The sequence below is a fragment of the Oryzias latipes genome, chromosome 1, assembly GCF_002234675.1.
Source record: "Oryzias latipes chromosome 1, ASM223467v1".
NCBI classification, from domain to species: Eukaryota; Metazoa; Chordata; class Actinopteri; order Beloniformes; family Adrianichthyidae; genus Oryzias; species Oryzias latipes.
In genome coordinates this window covers 22,155,460-22,180,628 of record NC_019859.2, presented here as the reverse complement: position 1 = coordinate 22,180,628, position 25,169 = coordinate 22,155,460, and the positions used below count along the sequence as shown (strand labels likewise).

The following is a 25,169-nucleotide window of genomic DNA, read 5'->3' as shown; positions in this document are numbered from 1 at the left end:
TATATCGGAATAGAGCTGTGAAAGAAAAAGCTTGGAGCAAGATTGACCAGATTTGCATCGCTTTGACATTTCTCACCAAACTTCCTCCAAATGTAAGTGGCAAACATGCGCTAGTAAACAATAGAAAAAGAAGAAGAAGCCCTTTTCTGCTAGTCAAGTGTGAACACTAGTTTTGTGCATTCTTGAACGTGCCCAGTGTGTACGTAGCTAAAGATATAGAATATGTGGATAGTCATTTGTTTACAAATTATTTTAGAGGGGTTGAGCTTCTCAAAAAGCTTTAGCTTAAAAAATAACGTTGTTAATTTTTTACTTTTAACTTTATTTTTTCTGGAGTTGTTTGAAAAAAAAATCATTTATACAGTTTAAAACTCCTTGAAAAGGATTACAGTCTGCACAGGAATAAAGAATGCAGGTTATTCAGGGTTCATCTCACAGCTAAGATTTAGCTCTTTTGGAAATCATATTTAATCAGAGAATAAATGAAAGTGCTGCCATCGTAAATCTACAAAGACTGAAACAAAAACATTAAACATTTGATAATGAACCCTAATGATTGTGGGTTTCTGTTGTTTGAAGCTGATAACTTGTGAACATTTTTTCTTTTATAATGAAACTGGCATTTTAGTAATCACAATTCCAGGTAGAGCACATTCAGATGATCAGAGACAGAGGAAACATGAAAAGAGAACCTGGAAAGAGTAGCATCAAGGAAGCTACTTGGACGAGCAGGGAACTGTCTTCTAGATCGACCTTTTAAAGTCCAGTTACCCTGAAGAACAGAACCCTGCGATTACATGGCCTGGATGACTGAAAATCTTCACAGGCAAACTGGAGTTTGGTTCATCTGATACGACTTGAAGTACCCTCCAACTGTAGCTGACATTCCGTCATCCGCCCTCCGTCTCTATGATATTTCACATGAAGGGAAAAAAACTTCAAACATGAATTTACTGTCCAAATATTTGGAGTTCACTACATTTATGTGTAACTTTTTGATTTTTGTCTGTTCGCCAGGTGGTGTACAAAAAGGCTGTGATGGCTGTCGGGTCGCTGACCATCAATGAGGAGAGGTCAGAGGTCATTGACTTCTCTGTGCCTTTTGTTGAAACTGGCATCAGTGTCATGGTGTCCCGTAGTAACGGAACAGTCTCTCCTTCCGCCTTCCTGGGTAAACAAATCTTTTTGAAATATATATGTAGTCTTGTAGCAGTTTCTCCACTTTTTTTTTTCCTGCTGTCTCCAGTGAGAGGTGCTACTGGGGGGATGATAATGGGGAGGTGCTTACATGCTGGCAAACTCATAAACATAAAATGGAATAATTTATTCAGAGTGCATATGCTGGCCAAATTCCTCTTGTACTCTGACTTTATGTAGGCCTCAACACCCCAAGCACATTAATATTTCTACCAGACCAGGGGAAGTGGAGCATGCCAGATGTTTTTTTTATTTTTTTTTATTTTGAAAAGTCAGCTCAGACAAAGCACTCTTGATTTTTGCCTCCTCGCTTCCTTCTCCTCCTCCTGTCCTCTCCTACTTTTCTTCCTCCTCTTCTCCAGTCATTGCGATGACTCGAAACCGAAGCGCTCCTCTGTGCTTGCCTAATGTATTGTCATTGGAGCGAGACAGCAAGCGAGGGAGTGTATTGAACCATGCTTGTGTTGGTCCCTGCGTATCAAGCCATGTGTCATTATGCCCGCGTGTGAAGAAAAAAACCCCCAAAAAAACAAAACAAAAAACACTTTACTTATGTGATATTGCACTAATATATTGTGTATTGAGTCAAAGATGTGTGGGGAGTAAATCTGCTGTGGCCGTGTTTACGTTAAGGGGTGAATGCTTACATGAAAGCTTGTGATTGTGTGTCCACGTGTGTGTTGAGCCTGCGCCAGGGTATCAGTGACGGTTCAGTATCTCTCGCACTCATATTAGAGGCACCTCAGTGCACAATCTCTCAGGGTTGGCCAACCCTGGCAGTCACATACTTACACATACAGTGACACACATACACACATATATACAATTTGTCTGGGTTCAGCATCTCTGGCACTCATCCCGCTCTCTGAATTCCTGCCCTGCCTGCACTCACACACACACACACATCACGTGCACATGCCCTCAGCAGGACACATAAGATCACAAGGAGTTTGATTCTTGTCTCTCCCACCCCTCCTCTATCCCTCCATCTCCCCCGTTTGTATCATCTCCCCCACTCCCTCGTTCAGCTCCCATCCAAGAGAATACAGCAAAATATGGAAATGTGCTCGGTCAAACTCTGTAAATAACTCTCCTTCTCCTCTCACTCCGGCTGACTCCCCCCTCTGCCTTCTCCATCATCCCCTTCTCATGGCACGTCTCCCCCTGCTTGTCTGTTTTCTGTTTTCTTTATTCCATTGCTACTCCTCAATTTCTTGGCGTCTGATGGACTCTGTTTCACTTAGATTTTGTCTCCATGTCTCCCTCCTGTCAGAGCCCTTCAGTGCATCGGTTTGGGTGATGATGTTTGTGATGCTGCTCATTGTCACCGCCATTGCTGTCTTCCTCTTCGAGTTTATCAGTCCACTGGGCTTCAACCGCAACTTGGCTCAAGGCAAAGGTAGACCTACACACGCACACAAACACAGCCAACGATATCACACTACCGTAATCATTTTTCCCCACACATGGAGGCCTATATCTGAGTTTTTCTCCTCAAGCAACAAGAACTGACCGATTACTGTGCTGACCTTAGAAAGCCCAGACTCAACTAGATTGCATGAAAGTTTGTTCTCCTACTTACAATACAAAAAACAGTTTTCCTGGAGGTAATCTAAATCCTCAGATCTGTTCTTTTAGATTTAAACTGATCTGTATTGTTTATAGTAGAAAAAAATGTTATTGTCTGTAAGCCAAAGCTGAAAATGTATGTGTTCAATTTCTTTTTATCATTTCACTTTAATAGGCTGATTTCAATTTTGAGGCTGATTTCAATTCAAAGTCCTACTCCGATCATCTTTTGATCCATTGGGAAATCATTCCCAGTGGTCTTTTAATTTTAATTTTTTTTTTTTTTGCCAAAATCAAAAACCCCGTGACGTTTTCTAGGACAAAGTTTCTGCAGAGCGGCAGTAGTTCATTATAAATTCACCTCTTAGTTGTGGGTGGGACTGTTTGCGCGAAGTAAACCTACTTCCATTTCCCATCGTCCCATCGTCCCATCTATATACATGCTTTCCCTCTAGCTAACAGCCCTTCAACCCCCCAAACTAACATTGCCGGTGCAACAAAAATGGCGAGCAATCTTAGAGCTATCCAACTATGCCAGTTTTGAGCCAGATACCAGCTCAGACGAGGAAACAAAGACTTAACATGGATCTAGTCGTCTGCCAGTGGATTCATCGGAATGGAGCGTAGCAGGGAGCTTGTGGCTTGCCGGTTGTAGATTTTATGTTAAAACAACAGACTTTTTCAAACTGCATTTTTTCGTCTGCTCCTGATTCACAGTGATTTGGATAAAGAAATACTAAGAAATGCTATTTTAGGCTGTTTTTTTTTTTGTACGTGACCTTCATCATGAGAAAATTGCTACAAGAACATGTTAAAAACACACCAAAGACACAATTTTCATTGGAGTGGGTCTTTAAGTTGTCAAATGAGATTATTGAGCTACATCTACAAATTTACAACAGCTTCCAAAAATTATTCAGCTTTTTCAATTTTCAAAGCCAAGAATAAAAAAAATTGAGAGAAATAATTGTTTGCCAACACCTTTTAGCCTTACTGGATTTTTGCATGCTTTTGATCCACATAAAAAAACAGGTCCATTAAAGCACTTGTACCATGGAAGGAATTATATACCAGTAAGGCTGCATTTTGCGACTGTTTCAACCTACCCTGTTTTTAACTTTATGAACAAAAAATGTAAGTTAAAGAAATATTGTATGCTTTGAAATTTATGGAACTAAAGTGGTCAATAATGTTTTAAATGAGCAATAACCCTCAGTTTTCTGAACTTTTAATGATCAATGGGAATTTCGTAGTAATGATTCACCCAAAGCCTGCAGCCAATGTCATATTACATTAAAGTTTAAAAAAATCTTTAAAGGTGCATATATTTCAAGCTTTTTTTCTCAATGTTTTCCTATCTCCATCACATATCTCCATTTCGGCGTACCATACATTTCTTTGTATTAGTTCAAAATTCTCACACTTTTTGTAAACCTTCCCCTTTAGCAGATTCAGTTGATGCCTTCATTTTGGATAAGACCCAAAATTATTAAATATACACCTTGTGTGTCAGAACATTAAAAACCTCCTGTTGTAACAGTAAAATCTGTCCAACACAAGAGGCCTGGAGCTCCAATCTGTTTGTTGGACAGGACACGTTGAAAAGAAAAGAAAATTTGCACACAAACCCTGGCAGGTGGGGAGAGATTTATGCATAGAAATACATAGAAGGTCTGAGGCTGTCAGTTGTTCTACAGCTTCATGTGAAACTAATCTAATTTTATGAAAACTGAACACATATTTATTTGAAAAAGTCAATCCAGAGTAGATAATTAATGCCAAAAAACACTAAAGCAGCTGTTAGCTCATTAAATTTGTTTCTATATTTAAATCAATACAGTAACAACAAGCAATTTTGCTTTGAGGATATATGGAGAGATTGTAATTTTATGCAAAATTACATGTTTTGTGTGCATCAAAGTGGTCTTTTTATTCTAGAGTATGTTTAAAACAGAAATAAATCAAAAACAGATACAAAAAAAACTCAGGAGTTTTCAGTGCACATAGAACTGTGATTACAGTATATTTATATACATATGCACCATGGACTGACTTATCAGTTTTTTTCTGTAGCTTCCTGGCAAATGTAAATTTTACACAATTTAAAAACCACATTTGAGGCAAATTTGGCCTAAAGGCAGTGAGTATTTGCCCCCTTGAACTTTTCAACCTTTTGCCACATTTCAGACTTCAAACAAAAAGATATGAAACTGTAGGTTTTTGTGAAAAATCAACAACAAGTAGAACACAATCATGAAATGGAACAAAATGTATTGGATATATAAAACTTGTTTAACAAATAAAAAACTAAAATATTGGGAATGCAAAATTATTCAGCCCCTTTACATTCAGTGCAGCAAACTCTCTCCAAATGTTCAGTTAGGATCTCTGAATGATCCAATGTTGACCTAAATGACTAATGAAGATAAATAGAATCCACTTGTATGTAATCAAGTCTCCGTATAAATGCACCTTCTCTGTGATATTCTCAGAGGGCCGTTTAAAGCGCAGAGAGCATCATGAAGAACAAGGAACACACCAGGCAGGTCCCAGATACTGTTGTGTAGAAGTTTAAAGCTGGATTTGGATACAAAAAGATTTTCCAATCTTTAAACATCCCAAGGAGCACTGTGCAAGCAATAATATTGAAATGGAAGGAGTATCAGACCGCTGCAAATCTACAAAGACCCGGCCATTCATCTAAACTGTCAGCTCAAACAAGGAGAAGACTGATCAGAGATGCAGCCAAGAGGCCCATTATCACTCTGAATGAACTGCAGAGATCTGAGGTGGGAGAGTCTGTCCATAGGACAACAGTCAGTGGTATATACTGCACAAATTTGGCCTTTGGGAAAGAATGGCAAGAAAAAAGCCATTTCTTAAAGATATTCATAAAAAGTGTTGTTTAAACTTTGTCAAAAGCCACCTGGGAGACACACCAAACATGTGGAAGAAGGTGCTCTAGTCAGATGAAAAAAAAAGGAACTTTTTGGCAACAATGCAAAACGTTATGTTTGGCGTAAAAGCAAGCCCATCACCCTGAACACACGATCCCACTATCAAACATGGTGGTGGCAGTATCATGGTTTGGGCCTGCCTTTCTTCAGCAAGGACAGGGAGGATGGTTAGAATTGATGGGAAGGTGGATGGAGACAAATACAGGAGTGTTCTGGAAGAAAGTCTGCGAAAGACCTGAGACAATGATCCAAAACATGAAGCTAAATCTACAATGGAATGGTTCACAAATAAACATATCCAGGTGTTAGAATGGCCAAGTCAAAGTCCAGACCTGTGTCCAATCGAGAATCTGTGGAAAGAACTGAAAACTGCTGTTCACAAACACAATCCGTCCAACCCCTTTTAGCTTTAGCTGTTTTACAAGGAGGAATGGGCAAAAATGTCAGTCTTTCGTCGTGCAAAACTGATGCAGACATACCCCAAGACACTTACAGCAAAAGGTGGCACTACAAAGTATTAACTTAAGGGGGCTGAATAATTTTGCACGCCCAATTTTTCCGTTTTTTTTTTTGTTTTTTTTTAATGATTGAAATATCCAATAAATTTCATTCCACTTCATGGTTCCACTTGTTATTGATTCTTTTACAAAGAAAATTAGTTTTATATCTTTATGTTTGCAGCCTGAAATGTGGCAAAAGATTTAAAAGTTCAAGGGGGCCAAATACTTTCACAAGGCACTGCAGCACTTTTATACCTTCATTAAGCTCCAAAGCATTTTACAGTAATGAGTCCCATTCACCCATGTACACACACACACTGATGGTGATGGAGCTGCCATACACGGCACTAACCGGACCACCAGGAGTAATGTGGGGGTTCAGTGTCTTGCCCAAGAACACTTTCACTGGCAAGTCCTCTAAACAGAGGTCTACCCCTCCACCCTGTGCCACATTCACCCCCAGCAATCAAAATCTCCACAGCTCCTCCTGTATGCTGCAAAAAAAAAATCCAATGCCATCTGAAGTAAAACCACTGTGCTAATGAAAAGAAAACTCTATCATTTTTCATGGTCAAAAATATTTTACTTGAAAACCTCAATAAATCCAAAAAGTTGTTGTGTTGCTCTTTTTGAGCAGCTAGACTAATGTAAGAGCCATAGGTCTAGTCCTAGACAAGATAAATGCTGAAAAAACATATTCAGGAACATAGAAAATTCTGTTCTTTGTCTGAAAATCGAAGAAATTACCTTTGTTATAAATTCTTTTCATTGTTTCAAATTTATTAAATTACAAAAATCACAACATTCATAGCAAGGCTCTATTACAAAATCACATCAGTTCTGATAGGGTCAACAGGTTATTAGGTCAGCCAATGCGCAGATTCTTTGGGTCATAGCCTGTACTCATAAACTGTGCATGTTTGCTGTGTTTCATATGACGTAGCACCTGCTGTTGTGATAAATAATGTGAAAATCATCAGCATAGATGAAAGATGTTAAATCTAATTTTGGCTGTTTTGTTTCAGAAAAAGTTTCTTCATTTCATAAAAACCACCAGACAAAGACATAACAATTTCAGAGGCAGATTCAGCTGCACGTTCATTCCTTAAGCTAGAATGACAGACATGCACAAATCTTTAAATTGACACTAAACCTAATGGTGCGCTGCAAAAAAGTCATGTGGCGGTAAAGCTTTAAAGTATAAGTTCATATTCATGTACTTCTTACCGCTCTTCATTTCTTTAATGTGAATCTTGTCCTTCCCTTTATGTTTATCGCTCCCTGGCTCCTCACTCAGACCCACATGGTCCATCATTTACCATCGGTAAGGCCATCTGGCTGCTCTGGGGTTTAGTGTTCAACAACTCTGTGCCTGTGCAGAACCCTAGAGGCACCACCAGTAAATTCATTGTGTCCGTATGGGCCTTCTTTGCTGTCATCTTCTTGGCCTCCTACACTGCCAACCTGGCTGCCTTCATGATCCAGGAGGAGTTTGTGGATCAAGTCACTGGACTGTCTGACAAGAAGGTGGGATTGTACTTATATGGACGCACGCACACACACACACACACACACACACACACACACAAAAACTAAATACGTTCACAGTGAGGGTTACTCTTGTAATGGATGCCAGGCCTGCGGCCAGACAAGGCTCTCTGGGGAGTGCCCTTGGGCTTCACAACCCAAACCCACTGGCCGGAGCTGTCACCTCAGTAACTCTGCCAGCACAGCAGACCCACCGGCACACACATGAACACAGGCTGCTTGATCAAAGGAGAGTCTGCTTATAAAGGCTTGTATGTGTGTGAGGGGGAGAAATGAGTTTGCAGAGCAGGGCACTGTCAGCAGAACTTCACCCAGTCTTACACTAGAATGGACACAGTGATGATGACTGATGGATCCACTCCACATTCTCCCCTTGCTTCTCTCCTCTGTCTGTTCTTGTCTCTCCTCTCTTTCCCTCCCCTCCGCCTTTGTGAATTTTCGTTATTTTTCTATTTTTTCCCCACATTCTTGCTTCCACTCTTTTTGGGAGATGCTTCCCCCTCTTTTTGTAAAACATTTTTCAAATATTTTTTCTTTCTTTTCAAATTTCACATCTTAAAAAAAAATGTTTTTCCTTGTTTTTCTCCTTGCAGTTTCAGAGTCCATACTCCTATTCCCCTCCGTTTCGTTTCGGGACCGTTCCCAACGGCAGCACTGAGCGGAACATTCGAAAGAACTATCCGGACATGCATCAGTACATGACCAAATACCACCAGACTGGTGTCACAGACGCACTGGTCAGCCTCAAGACAGGGTAACGTGAACTTGTCAAAGCACCTCACATTAAGTTTGGCTCTATTAAACTTGAGGGAGTTTTTTATTTGTCTGTTTGCAAACAAGGCCAGTGCTGAAGAACATCTGAAAACAAACAGAAAAAAGACATTGCATTGCAGCCCCGCAGGGCCCAGCACTAGCTTATGCTAAAACGCTGCAGTAGCTGTGCTGAGTGCTTCTGTCGCTGACAGGAGAACGCACACAGTTTGTGAGAGCTCATTATGGAGTTTTGTTGCTGCTGGAAAGAAGAAGCTGCCAAAACATAGAGATCAAAATTTGCCGTAACTGGCTACCTTTAAGCTCCCCTCTAAACATTCACCAATAGAAGAACAGCCTCTTGTTGTTGCTTTAGGTCTTTTCATCATATAAAGTTTTACTTTTCATTCTCTATATTTGCAAGTTAAATATTGATTACATGCATTTTCATACCCAGGTCTTATAAATATTGCTTTTTTTTAAATCAAAATTGTACGAATCATTTAAAAGGGATCATTATGTCCTTAGTTAAAAAAAAGCCAGCAACAACAATAATAATGAAATGTTTTCTAAATGTTTTATTGATTTTAGTTTGTTTTCTAATGCTCCTTTTTGTTAAATGAAAGACAGACAGTTTTACATTATCTGGAGCAACACATTTTAGCAGCTATTTCTGTTTATCCCATTTGGCGATTGGTTTAATCCAAAATGTTTTATGCTCACACATAAATATATATGTAACACAGGGCTCCCAGGGTGAATTCATTTTTATGATATAAGAGCTTTTTGTCTTATAATTGACTTTAAAATGTAATTCTTTTCCTGTGCAAAAGATGAATTTAAATGTCCCTGTTCAGATTTTTTTGTTTTGTTTTGCTAACAATGCATTTTTTAGGCCTTAACTTTGTGCGACATCTTAGGCTACAACAAAAATATATAGTATGGGCTCTATAATAAACATTGTCATAACAGAAATGTTCATTTTATAACATTATTGTAAAAGGGGATAAAAGTGGGCTGTCTGATCTGAAACTTACATTCTTTTTGAGGGCTTAAGGCCAGGAAGAAAGATACTTAACTGTACACAGAGACTGCTGAAGCTGGTATCTGTGGTAAAGAGGAAGATTGGCTGAGGCACTCTAATTCAAAATCCTGCAGTAATGCATCTTCCGACAGAACTGTGCTAAGATGGAACTTTTTTTATCTAGTTAGAACTGCCGGGGAACAATCAGAAATAAATGTTTTTTTCTTTTTCTTCCTGTGACTCACTGCTTTGCTTTTCCCGTTTGTAGACTCATTAAGTTTGCTCAGCCTCTGCAGCTTCCCCCATGCCATGTTTTTGTCCAGCTGATTGAACTTTTCATGAATGGCCAATTTTAAACATTGAGTTAGCAAATAATGACAATATTCCTGCCATACTACCTAAAGTGAAATGATGTTCAGCTCACTGAGGTGGCTTGATTGTTAAATGACAGGGATGAAGAGGCAAGTATTCAGATTTTCTGAATGAGAAAAAATAGTTTGTGGTCGCTGATGGTTAACAGTGTTAGAGTTTGAATAGCTGGATTTCCAAACCCGACTAGAGCTGCAAAAGAAAGCACCTTGAGTTTATTCATTTTTATTGACATCAGTAGCTGACTTCAAATTTGCAGTTCTTTGTTGTCTGATACAAAAGAAATAGTAATTTACCAGCAACAGATTGCCTCTTTTCTGAAACAATCCATATAATAAACTAAATTCCCCCTTTATTTTCAGCAGCAAGGACACACTCAAACACAGCTTTAATTACACATCTGTTTTCCTTTTTAGTAGCTTGTATTTAAATTTGATACATTTAATGGTTCTCAGTTTATGTTCAGAGAGCCAGCATGAAGGACTTGAGCCACTTTCACACTGAAAAACCCCCCAAAAAACTGTAGTCTTGGTTTGCTTTTAAAGTTCCTCTCTGACCATCTTTTGATCTATTGTAAAATTGCTTTTTTTAACTAAAATCAAAAAATCCGTGTCATTCTCTTGGACATAATCTTTTAATTGTATTTCCTTGGAAATTCACCTGAAAGTTGTGGGTGTAAGTGTTGGTGTGTATAAAGCCTTTCCTCATTTCCCATCATCCATCTGTTTACACTTTCCCACTAGCTTACAGCCCCTCACAACTCCTGCCTAACATTACAAAACAGTTTGTAATTACAAACATACCTAACATTACAAAACAGTTTGTAATGTTTGTAACATTACAAACTGTTTTGTAATGTTAGGCTATTATTGCACACAACTTGTAAACCTGTCCGTGTGCAAAAAAACAAAAATGGCGAGCAATATCGGAGCTGTACAGTTTTGAGACAGATGGCAGCTCGTTCAAGGAAGATGAAGACGTACATGGATCTAGTTGTGCACAAGCGAATGCATCAGAATGGAGTGGAGCAGGGAGCTTGTGTCCAAATGTTGGTAGCACCAACGTGACAACAACCGTCTTTTTCTAGCTCCATTCTTTTGTTTGCTCCTGATTCACAACAACCTAAAAAAATAAATTCTCAGAAATGCAGCTTTAAGCTTAAATTCTTTTAAATATATCCTGTATTATGAGAAAAATGCTATGTCAAAAACACCAAAGCACAATTTTCATTGAGTAGGGTCCTTAAGTGAATCCTGGTGTGGTTCACTACACTGTAAATGTTGCTAATCTTTCCAGTGACTCCAAAAATCAGAGTTGACCAAAGTAAGTAATGTTTGAAGTAAAAAAATTAATAAATGTATGAAAGGTGAAAATCTGTATGAGCAAGATGTCTAATCCAGTGAATTATTAAGACTTCATCATCATTTATAGTAGGGTTAACAACATTTGCTTATCAGACATCCTGGAAATCTTTGATAAACGCATTATTTTCTTGTGTTTTACATGTTTCGCCCATCTAATTGAATGTTTTCTCTTCAAGTGGCGTTTGAATAGCATTCAGTGACACTTTCCTGGCAGCAGCCTGATAGTTCCAGTGTAATTGCTGTGACTTTCTCTGGCTTTACTCTTAGGAGACTTTTGTCTGATTATTTTTTTTTCTGAAATTAATGTGTTTTAGTATCATAAATTTGGCTCTGACACTATTTTTTAACCTCTAAACTTGTTTATTTATTTGTTTGTTTGTTTTTGCGAACATTTTTTTAGTGAAACAAAAACTCCCCCACCCCCTCCCATGGCGGCAGCCCCCCAGGGGTTCCCTACAACGGCAATTAGTCAAAACAAAACAAATGACAGTGTTTTATACATACACATATAAATACACATTTATATTAGATAGACTGTGGAGAGAATAATGAAAATATTTATAAAAAATAAATAACTGAATAAATAAAAAGAAAGGTTTGTGATATATAGCCAAATAAAAAACAAACAAAAATAGATATATAACCATACAAATGACTGGGTGGTGTAAAATGCCCCTGCGTTCACTTTTCCAGAATTCTGATCTTTAACTACATCGCTACCTCTGACCACATGATCAATGTCGGCGACCTAGCTCTGTTTATCCTGGCAGTGGATAGTTTCAACAGTACAATGTCGTGGAAGTACACCAACCATTTCCTGGTGCTAAGATCATGAGGTGGCAACCATCTTTGAGCTAACAATTTCTTGGCCGCTGTAAGACCTGTCAGCAGCAGGTCTTACAAGCTACTGCTTTTTGAATCCTAGCTGAGTCTTCATTGACAAGTAGCAAAGTAGGATCACATGGAATACTTTTGCTAACAAATTCAGACAATATCTTAGATATGCGATTCCAAAACTTGTGAATGCGGGGACAGTCCCACATGATTTTTTTAAAACTGCCAAAGGAATAAAGTGAACACATATTACTATTTGGGCTCTGAACCCTTCCCATACGACACAATGTAGCAGGAGTGTAGTAAAGTCTGTGACAGAACTTAAAGTGTATAAACTGGTGGTTTGGGTTTTTGGAAGAATTACATATATTCTCCCATACTTTCTTCCAAAGTATATCGTTGCCGTTCAGAACCAAGTCTCCATGCAATGAACACAGGCCTATCAATTTGGAATACAGTGCAGATACAAATTTACAGGTGGGGGGACAGTTTATCCAGTCCATGAATGGCTGAAGAGGAGGTTTAGTCCTTAGCAATACCTTATATGATGTAAGTGCTGATCTCCCTTGTAAGTAGAAAAAAAAAAGATGTGTCGGGCAAGTCAAAGGGGTGGCGTAAGTGTTAAAAAACTAAAATTCCTCCATTGTTATACAGATCTACAATCTTTTAAATACCTTTAGACATCAGTGGTTTATACTCTAAAGGTTTGTTTGCAACCAAGATATATAGGTTATGCCACAGGGGAGAGTCACAGTGCAATTTTTTATTCTTTCTCAAGATCCTTTCTCCTAGTCTGAAGTTACTGATCATGTTAGAGATGATGGGTCCAATATGTGTCTTGCAGTAGTTCCCTTTAACACCTGAAAACAAAACGTCCTCTAGTCTTCTAGGATAAGTCATCTGTTTCTCAAGGTGCCTATTCAGCCAGATCCTGAATGGGCACAACGGAAAAACCAGATGGTACATTTTAAAGTTAGGGAGAGAGAGTCCTCCTCCTAGCACAGATCATTTGAGTTTGGGTCAACCATTGTATTTGCATACTACTTTATCAATTTTGCTCCAAAAGTCTGTTAAAGGAGATATTGGGATCATCATGCTCAGGAAATTGATGTGGGGGAGCACATTCATCTTAATTACTGATGTTCTAGTTCTTAAAGAGGAGAGTAATTTTGTCCAAATGTTTAGATCATTAACGATTTCTTCAAATGTTTTTGTATAATTATATTTGACAATATCCTGGAGAGAGGCAGTAATCTGTATTCCTAAATATATGATAGCCTGTGATAATAAAACTGGGGTGGATGACTTTTTATTTATGTATATATGATTTTGTCATAACGTTTTTTTACGGAATATTAAACTTGTAAACAAACGAACTATGAAGCAAAATAGTAAATGTATGAAGAAAAACTAGTAATGTAGCAATAATGAAACAATTTCCAACCAGAACAGCTGTCCAGCAGACGTTTATTTGGGTTGAAAACAGACAAAAATCAGGTTTTTGTTTTTATTCATTATTGGAAACAAATATGAAAGCTTTTCATTTAAATACACATTGAACTGTTAATAGCAAACAGTTAAAATAGCTGTTTGCTTTTAATGTGTTTTTAATGCTAGGTAATTTTGTTGTCTGATGCTGTAATCTCCTGTGACATTTTGACAGTAAAATGTTGTCTTTAATTTGAATTATTTAATGAAATCTTTTACCTTAGTGTGCACAACATGTCAACTTTTTTTAAGACAAAAGCTATCTAAATTACAGCCAAATTTGTTTAAATAATGACTGATATTGTTTTACTGACTCATAAATTAAAGTGGGTTCTATATTGTTATTCTGAGGCACTGGATATTTTCAAATTCTTTTAAAATGGGATGAAAATCCCAATCTGTTGAATATAATTTGCCACAATTTTTATTTTTCTCTGCTGGGCGCAGATCTTTAACCTGACCTTGCAACTATGTGGTTTGTTTTTTTGCTTTTGTTTTTTGCAGAAAGCTGGACGCCTTCATCTATGATGCTGCAGTCTTGAACTATATGGCAGGCAGGGACGATGGCTGCAAGCTCGTTACCATTGGCAGCGGTTACATCTTTGCCACAACCGGTTACGGCATTGCACTTCAAAAAGGATCCTACTGGAAACGGCACGTTGATCTGGCCATACTGAGCATCATAGGAGACGGTGAGGCATCTGGGCACACCTGCGGACACAGACATTCAATGTGATAAATGTAAAAAAAATCCCAGATCTATACTTTTATCATGCCTGCTGTTGTGCTTGTTCCTTCACATTGTTCACAACAAGAAGCTGTGAGATGAGGAGCCGGTCTCAAATCAAACTGCTAAAGTAATTTGCTTCACACCATAGATTTTAACTCAGAGCAGATTTTTCAGGTCCAAGCACATGCATGCAAAAAAAACTGCATATTATAATACCTCCGCTCTTTCTTGAACACCCAGTCAAGACCATATTTTCCCTTTTCTACCAGCCCTTTTATTTTTTATTAATTTCAAATTACCACCTCCCCTGTCATTCATTACAGTTTCCCTTTTTTCTATTTTTTTGCAACACCTGCCCCTTCTGTTGTCATTTCCCTCCTTACTCCCTTTTTGTACAGTTTTCTCCATTGTTCACACCTTTTTTCATCTTGCCAAATAGACTTTACCTGTTTTTCCTCTTCCAACAGGTGAGATGGAGGAGCTGGAGGCACAGTGGCTGACCGGGATCTGCCACAACGAAAAGAATGAGGTGATGTCCAGCCAGCTGGACGTGGACAACATGGCAGGAGTCTTCTACATGTTGGCAACAGCTATGGGTCTCTCCATCCTAACCTTCATCTCGGAGCATCTTTTCTACTGGAGGCTGAGATACTGCTTCACTGGTGTCTGCTCGGGAAGGCCTGGGCTGCTTTTCACCATCAGCAGGGTGAGGAAAAGCCAAAAGAAGCAACTCCAGCAGCCATTTTCAGAGGCTTTACCTAGGTTTTAAAGAACAAAGAGGTTCCAGTTTTGCTTCCTAAAACCATTTTAGCCACTCTGTTGTTTAAAATTGCAGCACTAAGCAGAACATTTTGGAACAAACCACAATCTCTTAGGGTGCATTAAATGTACAGCATCAATTCCTGCTATAGTGCAACACAAACGCCAGGACAAACGATCACAATTTTGGAAGTTATTATCACCAGAAATATATTACGGCATAAAATTAGATAAAGATAATTAACATGTCTTCTATGTTAAATGCTGATGCATCCTTGTTACAAAAAAAATCCATTAAAAAAAAAATATATATAAGGAAAACTTGTTAGATAAAAACCTGAAAAAAGTCCTTTTAATTTGTCTGAAATCCACTCAGTTGTCACTGTCACAAAAAGTGAAGTGGTGGATGGCATAATTAGTTAGAGTCCAGCCAAGGCTGAGATTTATTGCAACAAGACAGAGGAATTAAACTGCTAAGAGGATGAGAAGATAGACACACTCTTAAATGAGTAAAAACCAGCCCCTGTTAAATCCTGCCCTCACGCACACACACTTAAACACACATTAAGTGATAAAAGTGGAGCTTTTGAAGGTGGGGTAAGTTGAAAGACTGGTTTGACCACAGATGTGCTGGCAAATATACACTTACAAGCTTTAATACTCACGCAAAACAACTAATGGGCACACTCAGACAGACCATTTTTTTATTATTCATATGTCATCTCTCTGTTTTAGGAAGAGCTTTTAATCCAGGCGTGCAGTATTTCACACGTTAGGTCTTTTTAAAAAGAAGAGAGAAAAGAGTTTTGCTGCTGAGTCTGTGTGCGTGCCTCCATCTTGGCGTGTGCACGTGCTTTTAGAGCGGCGGTACTGGAGGTTAAGTGGCTGCTGGTGAAACATCTCTTTGCACTTGAAGGCCTCTTCAGTGACATCATCACCCAAATGCAATATGTTCTACGCTTCTGAGGATAATTAAACTAAAAAAGGTGCCAATTATCTCTTATTGGCACATTACCAAACAAAATGAGGTTAAAGTTTGCAGTAGAAGGTCTCCACAATTCAATTTTCTTTTAAACTGGTCTCAGACAATTCTGAACTTTGAGGTGAAGTCAGTAAGTTGCTAAGAGCACTTACTTTTAAAATATGATCCTGTCTATTACCTTTGCCCTGCCCCTCATTTTCTCTCTGTTTTTGTCACATTGATTTATCCCCTCTCCTCCTCTTAGGGTATATGGAGCTGTATCCATGGAGTCCATATAGATATGAAGAAAAAGAACCCAGAACTGGATTTCAGTCCTCAAGCCAACATGCTTCACTTGCTCAAGTCTGCCAAATCCCTTGCCATGTCTTCACCTAAACGCAACACTGTCCTCCTGCAGCCAAGCATCCTCGATGTGATGTCAGGGAAAGGTATTGTGATTATGTTCTACACGCTACAACACTCACTTGAAGTTTGATTTTAATTAAGGACACAAAACTCCCTCAATAATGTGAACGCATCCAAATTTAAACTGTAGAAAACGTCTGCGCTAATATGCTAACCATCCATCCAAAAATCCATCTGTTCTATATCTTGTCTGAGGAACATATCTTCTTGTCTCCTAGGTAACTCACTTCATAGTCTGCCTCAGAAGGGTCCTGGTCTCTATAGCAACGCTGCAGGTCCACAAGGTTTCTCATCATTGTCCGGGAGACACAAAAACGTCCTTAATAATGCTGCACCATTTCCTGGGCAACAACAAGGCCCTGCTCTCCAGACCAGCCCCAGCAAGCCCCAACTGTCAATCACCAATGACAAGGTCCGCCTCCCCGCACAGGCTGGTACTGCATCAAAGCCTCGAACACTGTGGAAGAAAAGCGTTGAGACATTGAAGACGCAGCCAAGTGTCATATCACCGGGCCCAAGCTCCACTCCGGCATCAGGGAGCGGACCTCCGCAAATGAAGAGCCAGCGCTACCTGCCTGAGGAACCACAGCACTCAGACATGTCCGAATGTTCCAGCCGCCCGCCGTCGCATAAAGATTCTGACTCCATGGCTGCGAGGGGCGGATTTAAGCCAATCAGTCAGCTGAGGAAGAGGGGTGGGGGTGGAGGAGGAGGGGCGGGAGGTGGGACTGGAGGAAACAGTGGTGGAGGTACAGGGTCCAGGATCTACTCAATTGATTCTGATCAGGGGAGCCTCCAGTCTGCCTCACCATACCAGAGGGATAGCCAGGGGGGAGGGGACGACCACAGTTACCCACCTGAGCAGTTTCAACCTGAGAGCACTTACTCGCACACACATACACACCAGCCAGACACACCCATTTTGCAGCTGAGTGCAAGTCTTTTGCACCACAGTCACAGTGCCGAGGCTGACCTAAACTCTTTAAAGGACAAAAAGTACAGCACATACACACACAGCAGGTAGAGTATCCATCACAAAGTGAGCTTGGAGTGTTGCTCAAGTCCGAATGTTGTTTCTTTGTGTACAATCTCTGTTGTTTTCTCTCTGTCCAGTTCGAAAGACAAGTCTGGAGGTTCCTTTGATGCTCCATTTACAGCTGCAGGGACGCAAGGGGGCAGACCCAGCCACTGTCGTACCTGCCTGACAAAGCTGAGCGGATACTCTGGCCTCTACACTGTACGCTCTCCTCAAGCTCGCTGCGATGCCTGCGCCCACCTAGGAAACCTGTATGACATCAGCGAAGATCACCTGCACTCACACTACTCCCACTCTCACCCACACAGCGGGGACATGTTTACACACTACCTTCCCCAGAGCGAGCTAGGCCTTGTGGGTGAGGGGGACGGACTTGTAAGCCACTTGGAGGCGTCCCCCTCCTCTCCATCTCCTCTTCCTACTTCGTCTTCAGCCCAGCAACTCCAGCTGAGTCGTCAGCACTCTTATGAGAACGTGCTTCCGGATGGCATTCCCGAACTGCACCACTTACGGGGACTGAGCCTTCCTGACAGGGACCGAGACAGGGAGCTGACCCTGGATGAGGGGGCTTATGCCAACGTGCTCACAATGCGCTCTGACCGTCCGTACAGCAGCCGCAGCCCCCCTTCTCCATCCCCGTCCCACCACCATAGTCTGGATATTCCTCTGCCTCTGCCCCGGCGTTCAAAAAGCTTGTTGCCTGATCGTCCTTCGCACAACCCTTTCCTCCAGTCAGCACCTGGCACAGCACAACGAGATCCTGCCTCGCAGGCTGCCTCACGCATGCCGCATAGAAGTTCCACCCACGAGCTTTATAAGCAACGGATGCCCCTGACGCTTACCCTCGGTAACCATGGCAGCCATCACATCAACCAGCATGGCAGCCATATCGACCAACAGGTGTTCTATCCCCAACAGGAGCCTCCTGTGGTTTCCTACATGGTACCACCTGCTGCCTCTCAGCCAATGAGCTATGTGACAGCACCGCGAGCCTCGAGCGCAGGCGGCAACCGACCCCGGCTGTACCGTCGCATGCCCAGCATCGAGTCTGATGTCTGAGAGTCACAAACGGCACTCTTCCTCTCACTGAAACACAAAAGCATGCAGGAAAGGGGTGGAGGCGTGTGTGTGACTGGACCAGGCAGCTCCAATTCTGAGCGCGCACACAGAGAAAAACATGCAAACACACCCAGGTGAAAGACAAAAAGGTCTACTCTGGACCAAAAGGTTAACCGTGATACTGAGTAAATAAATCATTGTTTCTTTACAACACTCACTTTAGGGCAGGGTTGGGGCCACGGGGACACCTGGAGGCACAGCACAGGATGACTTGTGTATGTGAATGTCATTCAGTGTGTGTACTTGCCTCAAGCTGTGGGCAATGAGGCACGAACTGACAATATGCCTGACAAGGTGGATGGAAATCCAGGTGGAATAAAAAGGACGCTGTACAGTGGGATCTAATGGAAAACACAGCTGTGAGCCAAGATGTCCTGCCCTCACATCAACCTCTTGGATACAAAATGGGGGGAGGGGTTTAAACAGAATCCCTTTCTTTCTGAAATGACACACATTCACTTACATACACGTTTCACTTGAACACTCTTGACGCTGTCCAGGACCCTCTTTTTTGCACTATGATTTCTACAGTCAACCTGTATGTTGTCTGGCCCTCCAAACTGCATCGCCAGCATGGCTAATAGAGAAGTTAACCACACTAAAGTAATCCTTGACTTGAATGGAAATTCCTATCTATGTAAAAGACCAGACTGCATGCCTCGCAGTCTGGTCTGAAAAAAGATCTAAGAAGTGTATCAGTTTCTGCCTACAGATGTACAAACACTGGAACACACACACACACACACTCGGAAACACAAAATGCTGTGTCTGTTTTTTTAATGGGACGTGCAACTACCGACTGTTTGTTATCGTTGATGTCAGCCAATTGAACATTCCAAAAAGTGGACCGAACATGGCCACCAGTAAAAGCCTCTCAGGATGAGAGTGTGTGTTCTAGTGTTTCTAGATCTAGAGACGTACAGCATAGCATCCTCGCTTCCTCTCTTAGCTAGCCTTCAGGTTTTTCTGCATGCTTCCTACTGCCCTGTGTTACAGTTAAACTCCTATACAGGGTTATATATGCACACTCGCGCATACAGTACATCCAGATGACACACACGCACACTTATATGCACATACGCAGTAGTTTATGATCGTAGATTAGGGTGGGTGTGTGTGTCGGGGCTTTGGAATAGCTCCTCTTTGTGCACTTTGTAGATTTTATATCCTGCCACCAACACAAACGTTTGACCAAAAACACTTTTATACTGAGTGAGATGAATATTTTCAACCATTCGCTGGATAGATCTTTTCCATTTTCTCCTGTTTATCTTTAACAGTGGATTTTAGGGAATCGAACAGTGGACAGCTCAAACGGTTTTCATTGTCAGGTCAGAGTTTTTATAGCGTTAGATGATGGGTACACCATCAAACATTAACAAAAAAAGGAAGAACTCTTAATCTTTCTCTTTTTTTGTGCTCATCTTGCCTTCTAGCCTTTTGATCTGTTCTCATCTGGTTGTTTTTGTTTATTTCCTCTAAATTACTTCCTCTTTGCTCTTTTCCTGCATCCCTCCTCCCTGTAGAGTAGATAAAATATCAAAAGAAGAAAGTTCAGTGGTGGTGTTGGAAAAAAAATCAACATGTTGCTGGAAATCACTTTAATATCAGTAGTTGTGAGAATGCAGTCAGCACTGGCTCTTTTAGGATGCAGTGTCATTTTGTTGTTTGTGTAAAACAAAAGGACTTGAGGCCCATTAAATGTTTCTGCAGTGTATCTAAAGGCTAAGTGTAATGCAAATGTATTCATGAATTGAAAACCCCTGGACACACGTCAGAGCTGCAGGTACTTTTGCAGCTCTGTGTTTGTGAAAACATAGAAGTGTCTGTCAGCAGAGAGACGTGTGGCAGTGCAGATTTTGCAAAGTGGCTGGGTATAGAGGTAACATCACACTCGAAAAGATGGCAAAGTCTGTATAAGGGTTTCAAAAATCCATAATCTACTGAGTGAGGGCATTGATTTTAGGGCACAAGGATTTTGATGGAAACAAGACTTGATATGCCATTAGCTGAGTGTCTGTCTCTATTCTCTTTCCTACTAATTTCATTTCTCATCATACATACAAACACTCACACACAAACACACACATAATGACAACAAAGAAAAGCAGGAGAGTCTATATAAAAAAATTAATAGTGAGCGCTGCCCCTTTTCTATCAGTGTCAACAGGTTTGGTGTGTGAGTTATATGCACAATATCAGGTTGCAATATTATACTTCTGTACAGATAAATCTTAGTTTTAACTGTTAGAAACTGATTTTATTTATTTTAATTGAATGGTATTAAGTATTAAACTCATTTCAATGATGATGTGGCTTTTTATTATGCTTCTAAAAAGAAAGGCATGTTTTAGATCTTTTTTGTGATTTTTTTTTTTTTTTTTCCTCCCTCCGGCTTGTTGCTGGTTGGAACCTTATTGTACAGTCATCACTACTAGGTTAACGATCTAGTTAACTATGTGAGCCAGGTAACGAATTGACTAGTTCCACATAGCCAGGTCTTTCATTTTGAAGCACACTCAATGAATAATGACAGTCCAGCCTGTGTGGTTAAAACAAAATCCCATCCCTCCCACAGTGTTCTCCTCCACTACCAGTCTGCTGTCTCACTTTTGCGTGTGTGCGGGTGTGTGAGTGCGTTTTACACTGTGAAAGCATTTATATAAAACAGTGGACATGTATTTAGAGGTTGCTTGTGGTGTGTCCCTGTAGGTGTGTGTATGCTTTTGGTACTCTCTTCCCTCCATCCTACTCAAAACTCACCTATAAATGCACACACACACCTGTGCTGTTGTAGGTAGAGCATTTAGAGGGATTTTTTTCTATTTCAATTATCACAGAGATTTTTACACAAACTTATCATCTTTATTTCATTTCTTTCTTCTGGTTTTTATTTTTTTAATTTTTTTTTTTTGCATGATGCGGTTATGGTAGTACCTGATTTTCTGCAACACTCAAGTTTTTCCTGAGTTTGACTTTCTGGGCTATGCGAACTCCGGCATGTACCATTTCACCCCAGCTGTGCCCCTTCTGATCAGTAAAGCCTGCATTTCGCAGCCTATGGCCTGTGATGTGAGCTGTATTGCACTGGGTAGGCACCAGTGCAAAGATAGTTTTCTGTCATAGAGGTGTATAAGACACAACAGGCAAGCATTGATCTTGGTCTGGTCTTCAAATGCACAGCTCTGGGTGAAAAGTATGTGTTGGTGGGCAGCCCCGTGGGTCTTCCCACTGTGTATTTCACGTGTATCAGTTCAGGGGTTTTAAAGCTATTAGTTGTGTTGTAAATAATACCTTGTCACTCAGTATCTCTGTACAATCTGTAAATAAGTAAAGGTTACATTTTTGTACTTGTCTGGGTGATGATTTTTCTATCTGTCTGTATGTCTACTCAATCTTTTATTATTCACACTGTTACTCTAGCAGTGAAAAAGTTATCAGATTAGTGGTGATCTAAATTTAGCATAGGTGAGACTTTAATTAAAAAAAAATAATAATTCTTGCATGAAAGACAAAGAGAAAAGGATTATTGCCTGAAAAATACATTAAATTACTAGTACAAAGAATCAATGTATAGATTTGGTTAACTAAACTAGCTATGTTACCAGTTAGCTACAAATATCTAAGTATCAAACACCTAACCAGCTTGTCGCTACTCGATTTTTAATGGCTACCTGATCGGTGCAACACGTGCGCTAACCAGTAAGAGTGTCTCTTGAGATATTAACAATAATGGGTTCCTTTTAAAATGTTCATAATAAGGAAAAGGTTCATTGACGAAAACGGAAAAAAGAAAAACAATGTTATGGGTCCTATTATGCATGTGCAAAGTCTGATCGTACAAATCTGTGCATGTGCAAAATTGGACCACAATGCTGGGTCTACCTGAACCGTACCACGCATGTGCAAATGTTTTCTTCTTCTTTCATTTTTAATTGCAGTTTACTCCGCAGTGCACATGGATGCCACCACTGAACGGACACACTATTAACTAAGCTAACACAGACACGATTTTAACAGTTAACTTGGCAGCAAAAGTGTCTGCAGTAGGCCAGGGGCGTGTCCTCAGAGGAAAATGTCCTCCGTTCTCTTTTCCGTTGTCTGCATATTCTGTAAAAAAATAAAATAAAAACGATCAAACAAAGAGAATAAATACAAGCCGTATGGTTTTCATGATATCACATTGAGATTTTCATTGTTTGTAATAACAACTACAATGCAGTGTGTCATTCAGGCGGAATTCTTTCATTTTAAAGCACAGTTATTTAGTCGGTGGACGCTCTCTGTTGTTTAGGGAAACATACATTTATGGAACACAGAGTTTTCCAATGTTTATATGGCTTGGACAACCGTAAATGAGGTAAAACGTTTGTGGAATACTAATCTAATTCAAACTGCTAAACTGTCGCCACGTTGGCAGGAAAAGGAAGCGATGTAAGATTGCTTACATGAGTGATAGCTAGTCAGCTAGCTTGCCTATTTTAAAAAAAGCATCCAGCATTTATTACTTTTAAAATAGTATTTTATTTGAACTGGTGACTTCCAAAAAATTCTAATTTATTAAAAAGTATACTACAATTGTTATTCTTTTTGTGTTATCTATAGGTGTGTTTCTCCATTTCTGCAGTTTGCCAACTTCTCAGTAAAAAGCTTTTTAGGATTTTGCTGCAAAAGCACCACTTTCCATATATCCTTTCATGATGCTCCCTAAGTGTGCATGTACAATGCGTGTGTATATGTGTGTGTTTAGATCAGTGTTCTGGTAAAAAAGCTTTATTTTTATATTTTTTGTCTCCCTCAGGAGACGAGCGCTCTAATCTGGGCTGAAGTGGGACAGGATTGGGGAGCAGAGAAGAGCACATAAACACACATACTCTTAGGCGTGCTCCAAATCAGGCTGGGGGATCTGTCACAAGCCATAGACCAGCTCCAGCCAGGAGGCGAAAGGGGCCAAAGAAGGAGAACAGCGATATAAATGCGCTGTTTCAAAATTTCATTTCGGATCGGTTTGCGTGGGGATCATCCCAAAACATGCCACGAAGTGGCTGCAGAGGCCCGTATGAGTGTGTGATTACGTGCATAAGTGTGTTCATTGGTTCCCTGAGAGACAGGGTGTGAAGACCACAGCAGCCTAATTCTTCCTGACGTGATCCATCTGCTCACATGTAATGGACAATGTAACAATACAAACTCAGACACAGGCCTCTACCTCTTATTTAATTAATAGAATTGAGCCACCCCATATGTCAGTCTCTAATGGAATTACCTATACACACAGGAACAGTAGACATGAACCCCAGACACGACACAAAACACAAAACGAGCTCAAAAAATAAATGTGCGCATTCCCTCGGATACACAAACGTTATCCCAAGGCTAAACACGCTAACGTACACTTGCACCAGATCGGGCATTCCACCACATATAGCCACACTCCAGGGGTGTGAGATGAAGCAGATAAATGAAGATAATTAATTTCTTGGATTGAGAGCGTCTCCATCTGAACAACCCCGCAGCTGGAAGAGAGTCAAAAGGGTAAACAAGAGGAGTAAATCTAGAGAGAGCGTACAATGAAGGACAGAGAGAGTCAAATCACTAACTTCTGACAGGCCCGCTGTGGGCTGTTGGCTCTTCCCAATACGCCAAACATCTTTGTTAACCAACCTACAGACTTTCCATGTGAATTTGTGTACGTGTTTGAATGCATTCTTGTCTTCCTAAACTAGTGTAATTGTGTGTACATGTGATAGAGATATTTAAAAGAAGAGGGAGAGAAGATAGAGAGCAGCGTGTCAACCTACACACCAAACAAACCCATGAAAATTCATAAGGACTTGGCAACGCCTACTCACAAATACTAAAAATACTGGAGTGAGTTGAGCCTAGTCAGAGGAGAGAAGAGGAAGAAGAGAGGGGAGATGAATAGAGAGAAATGAGCGAGGCGGAGGGAGAGAAGACGAGATAGGTGTAACATGAACCAGGGCAAAAAAAAAAAGGCAGTAAAAGAGGAAAAATAATAGTTACATCAACTGATTCCAACTTGGAACATCTATTCTCAGCCTCCAGCGGTCAGCACTTACTCTGTGAGAGAGAGAACCAGAGTCTGTGTTTCAGTGTGCAAATGCTTTCCCATTTTCCCTTGATATTATGAGCTTGAGGACAAGGACAAGAAAACATGATTTTTCACATCATGTCAACTTTGAGTGCACATTGGTCCACAGTCATACAGTCATAATGATTTGATAAGGACTGATGGCAATTTACTATTGAAGTCATCTATCAGCAGAGAAGGCAGGTTAGGAGAGACAGCGCCTTTGATTTGTGTTCAGCCTTCAGGACTGATACATAGATAAGAGGACTGTGTTGCATGTGCAAGCAGATGAGATTGTAGATATAAGCTGACATTGGTTAGTATTTCGAGCTGATCTTTGATTGACAGCACGGATAACAGATGGATGCTGATGTTCCATCGCACACCTGAAGCAGGTGTTTCATCAAATAACAAATTAAGTGATCTTGTCAAAATAGTTTCTTGTGG

At 40.3% G+C, this 25,169-nt stretch overlaps 1 protein-coding gene across 1 annotated transcript in view; it reads left to right on the top strand.

Annotated features, from left to right (window-relative positions):
- Positions 1-21,981, top strand: part of LOC101164378 (glutamate receptor ionotropic, NMDA 2A) — a 134,236-nt gene extending 112,255 nt beyond the window's left edge. The window contains exons 12-20 of the mRNA XM_011477376.3: positions 1,018-1,171; positions 2,471-2,596; positions 7,521-7,750; positions 8,365-8,525; positions 14,105-14,292; positions 14,798-15,036; positions 16,316-16,499; positions 16,695-17,496; positions 17,590-21,981. Coding sequence (XP_011475678.2) covers positions 1,018-1,171; positions 2,471-2,596; positions 7,521-7,750; positions 8,365-8,525; positions 14,105-14,292; positions 14,798-15,036; positions 16,316-16,499; positions 16,695-17,496; positions 17,590-18,571 — 3,066 coding nt within the window. The 3' untranslated portion in view covers positions 18,572-21,981. The remainder of the gene's footprint in view (positions 1-1,017; positions 1,172-2,470; positions 2,597-7,520; positions 7,751-8,364; positions 8,526-14,104; positions 14,293-14,797; positions 15,037-16,315; positions 16,500-16,694; positions 17,497-17,589) is intronic.
- Positions 21,982-25,169: the final 3,188 nt, after the last annotated feature.